This window comes from Oncorhynchus masou, unplaced genomic scaffold, assembly GCF_036934945.1.
Source record: "Oncorhynchus masou masou isolate Uvic2021 unplaced genomic scaffold, UVic_Omas_1.1 unplaced_scaffold_9514, whole genome shotgun sequence".
Taxonomy (NCBI): Eukaryota; Metazoa; Chordata; class Actinopteri; order Salmoniformes; family Salmonidae; genus Oncorhynchus; species Oncorhynchus masou.
In genome coordinates this window covers 5,723-10,593 of record NW_027016012.1, presented here as the reverse complement: position 1 = coordinate 10,593, position 4,871 = coordinate 5,723, and the positions used below count along the sequence as shown (strand labels likewise).

The 4,871-nt window shown below is 41.9% G+C and overlaps 1 protein-coding gene across 1 annotated transcript; it reads left to right on the top strand.

Annotated features, from left to right (window-relative positions):
* Positions 1-288: 288 nt before the first annotated feature.
* On the top strand, positions 289-4,630 carry LOC135538396 (lysine-specific demethylase phf2-like; the record flags this gene model as incomplete). The annotated part of the gene is made up of 2 exons (XM_064964297.1): positions 289-648; positions 2,113-4,630. Coding segments are annotated over 2 exons (449 nt in total), but the record flags the coding sequence as incomplete, so codon positions are not given.
* Between the last annotated feature and the right edge of the window lie 241 nt (positions 4,631-4,871).

Below are 4,871 nucleotides of genomic sequence, written 5' to 3'. Positions count from 1 at the left end.
AGTCATCACACCTCAGGGTTATGGTCCTCTAGTCATCACACCTCAGGGTTATGGTCCTCTAGTCATCACCTCAGGGTTATGGTCCTCTAGTCATCACCTCAGGGTTATGGTCCTCTAGTCATCACCTCAGGGTTATGGTCCTCTAGTCATCACCTCAGGGTTATGGTCCTCTAGTCATCACACCTCAGGGTTATGGTCCTCTAGTCATCACCTCAGGGTTATGGTCCTCTAGTCATCACCTCCAGGGTCAGGGCTCAGGGGTTCTGTGTTAATATTTGTTTCTTCCAGAAGGAGCAGCAGATGACCAAGAAAAGCAGAAGAGCACAAAAAAGAAGCCCCCTGCTGCTTTGAGGGAGGAGGAGGAAGAGGAGGAGCCAGTGAGGAAGCTGAGTAGGGACAGCAGTACTCCAGAACCAGACGCGGGCCGGGACTCTGAGCCTGGTCAGACCGACCATGAATACTCCTCTGGGGCAGGAGGGAAGCAGGCTGGGGGGCCCCAACCCATGGCCCCTGGAGTCTTCCTTACACAGAGACGACCCTCCACATTTTCATCATCTCACAACAATAACAACAACAACACAGCCAAGGGGGAGCGAGGAGCCGCAGGAGGAGCAGGTGGAGCAGGAAAGGGTGATGCAAAGGGCGAAGGTAAGTGATTTCATCCACAGGGAAATACCACACATTCCATACTGTTGGTTGGTGTGGTGTAACGTTCAGTAAAGAGCCTCACCGCTAACAAGATTAACTGTTGCTTTCCATTGATACTAAATGGTCTGTCTAGCCGGATAGACCGGGGACAATTCACATACATACTCTGGTGCCCCTATTACATACATCGGTGCCCCTATTACATACATCGGTGCCCCTATTACATACATCGGTGCCCCTATTACATACATTGGTGCCCCTATTACATACATCGGTGGCCCTATTACATACATCGGTGCCCCTATTACATACATCGGTGCCCCTATTACATACATCGGTGCCCCTATTACATACATCGGTGCCCCTATTACATACATCGGTGCCCCTATTACATACATCGGTGGCCCTATTACATACATCGGTGCCCCTATTACATACATCGGTGCACCTGTTTTATATCCAGGTGCCCCTATTATATACATCGGTGCCCCTATTATATGCACTGGTACCCCTATTATATATCCTGGTGCCCCTATTATATATCCTGGTGCCCCTATTATATATCCTGGTGCCCCTATTACATACATCGGTGCCCCTATTACATACATCGGTGCCCCTATTACATACATCTGTGCCCCTATTACATACATCGGTGCCCCTATTACATACATCGGTGCCCCTATTACATACATCGGTGGCCCTATTACATACATCGGTGCCCCTATTACATACATCGGTGCACCTGTTTTATATCCAGGTGCCCCTATTATATACATCGGTGCCCCTATTATATGCACTGGTACCCCTATTATATATCCTGGTGCCCCTATTATATACACTTGTGCCCCTATTATATATCCTGGTGCCCCTATTATATATCCTGGTGCCCCTAGTATATATCCTGGTGCCCCTATTATATACACCAGTGCCCCTATTATATACACCGGTGCCCCTAATATATATCCTGGTGCCCCTATTATATACACCGGTGCCCCTATTATATACACCGGTGCCCCTATTATATATCCTGGTGCCCCTATTATATACACCGGTGCCCCTATTATATACACCGGTGCCCCTATTATATACACCGGTGCCCCTAATATATATCCTGGTGCCCCTATTATATACACCGGTGCCCCTATTATATACACCGGTGCCCCTATTATATATCCTGGTGCCCCTATTATATACACCGGTGCCCCTATTATATATCCTGGTGCCCCTATTATATATCCTGGTGCCCCTGTTTTATATCCTGGTGCCCTTATTATATATCCTGGTGCACCTATTATATACCCTGGTGCCCCTGTTATATATACTGCTAATCATATTATATACACTGGTTTCCCTTACTATATTTATACTTTTATAAATTTTTCACATCCACATTGTACTAAATAATCTTAGAGATAGTCACTGTTGAATTCCTCTTTCTGCTTTCTGCCTCTATGTGCCCCTCAGCGAAGCGGCTAAAGAAAGGCATGGCGACGGCCAAACAGAGACTCGGAAAGATCCTCAAGATCCACCGCAACGGGAAGCTCCTCCTGTAACAGGAAGTGACTCGCTACGGAGCATTGCCATTGGCTCCTGCAGTACTCTTAGCATATGAACTAGCTCCATCTCCTTTCCTTTGATTGGTGCTGGGCTAACAGACAGACTGAAACAGTCAACATTGGTTTTGCCTATACTTAAAAAGTGTACAGAATAATTGCTAGAAATATTTTTTAAGAAAAATGTGTCATTTTACTACAGTCAGTTTATCAGGGGGTCGCTATGCTATGCGTTAAACTAGGGCTGTGGCCCAAACGGCAGCCTATTCCCTTTATAGTGCTCTGGTCAAAAGTAGTGCGCTACAAAGGGAATAGGCTGCCGTTTGGGAGGCGACCAAGAAGTTCATCCAGGACCCTGAAAGTATCCCTTCCATGTATTCAGTTGGATTAAAGATGTTAAAGATTTAAAGATGTTAAAGATGTTAAAGGTTAAAGACAGTTTATAGAGAATTCAGTCCTACTATTTCCATGGGGGTTATCATTAACCTTGCAATATTTGTTTTAGAATTTAAGAAATAATTGTTGCTTTCTGTCCTCCCAGACCAGACTTAGCCGGAAATACAGTCTGTTTGTGCTAACATTCCACCCCCAGACATGTTAGGCGACAAGGAGTGGAATGTTAGCACAGACTGGGTTTAGCACAGACACGCTAAACCCACACCTTCACTAGATACACTCACCTCCACGTTATTCCTTTGTTTGCTAAGCACTATCAGTTACGATATATTTATTGTCCTAATATACTGTTTCATGTTATAGACGTGGAAAGGAAAGCCAACAAGGCACTTAATAAAACAACTTGCGAAGGGAATTTCACATGTCAGATATGATGATGGTTCCAGTGTTCTACTGGATTTCTCTGGTCGTTCTCTGAACGGTTTGTAAAAGAAACACAATGAGAAATGGTGTCTTTCTTTGAACTAATGTTTTCACACCCAAACAAACATATCAACATTATTTCACAATGTGCCATTACTTCCGTTTCAAGACTTTCTTAAGATAGATATTGTGATTATAGACCGTATGAATTAGCTACTTTAAAGACTGTAAAACAAATAACCAAATGTGTAATATATTGTTCTAAATTAGTACAAACAGTATATTACCACAGCTGACATTCACAGTAAATTATCCTTAAAGGGATATAATGTGGTATTATTATCATGCATTATTTAATAAGGATTTATTTGGTATTTCCATATCAATATTCCATAATCTAACATTGACTGTATTGCCAGTCAATTGAAATGATCTATCCCAAATGGCACCCTATTCCCTATATAGTACACTACTTTAGACCAGGGCCCTATTCCCTATGTAGTACACTACTTTAGACCAGGGCCCTATTCCCTATGTAGTGGCCAACTTTAGACCAGGGCCCTATTCCCTATATAGTGGCCAACTTTAGACCAGGGCCCTGTTCCCTATGTAGTGGCCAACTTTAGACCAGGGCCCTATTCCCTATATAGTACACTACTATAGACCAGGGCCCTATTCCCTATGTAGTGGCCTAACTTTAGACCAGGGCCCATATCTAACTCTCTAAAGGAGGATCGTTATTGAAACACTAATCATGGGCTCCTGAAGATGCTGTAAATCCCATGTGTTCTATGATGATCGGCCTCATCCAGCTCTCTCACTGTGGCTACATGGGGATACTTTCACTCCTCTGTTGGCTTTAAGGCAGCAACATAACCTTCACCTCTGAAATATGCATCATTTCTATGGCTTGTTATTCACAGTACAATTTGTAGAATGTAGCTTGTACATAGCCTTTTACAGGAATACTTTTTCTATCCTTTTTTTTCTCCCTTAATACTTCATGATTATACATTTCTACTAGTTTTTTATTATAAACAAAATATATGTGAATATATAGACATGAGTCTTTTTGATTTGATGAGACCAATGTTTGTTTTATGTTTGTTTTTAACATTGTTGTTTGTTATTAGACTAAAAGGTGTTGCCTGGAAAACAACTGAAGAACAAAATAACTTGAGTTGTTGTATGGCCTTACATTACTACATTCACACAGCTACATTACTACAGACACACAGCTACATTACTACATTCACACAGCTACATTACATTACTACATACACACAGCTACATTACTACATACACACAGCTACATTACTACATTCACACAGCTACATTACTACATTCACACAGCTACATTACTACATTCACACAGCTACATTACTACATTCACACAGCTACATTACTACATACACACAGCTACATTACATTACTACATACACACAGCTACATTACTACATTCACACAGCTACATTACTACATACACACAGCTACATTACTACATTCACACAGCTACATTACTACATTCACACAGCTACATTACTACATTCACACAGCTACATTACATTACTACATACACACAGCTACATTACTACATTCACACAGCTACATTACTACATTCACACAGCTACATTACTACATTCACACAGCTACATTACTACATTCACACAGCTACATTACTACATTCACACAGCTACATTACTACATTCACACAGCTACATTACTACATTCACACAGCTACATTACATTACTACATACACACAGCTACATTACTACATACACACAGCTACATTACTACATACACACAGCTACATTACTACATACACACAGCTACATTACTACATACACACA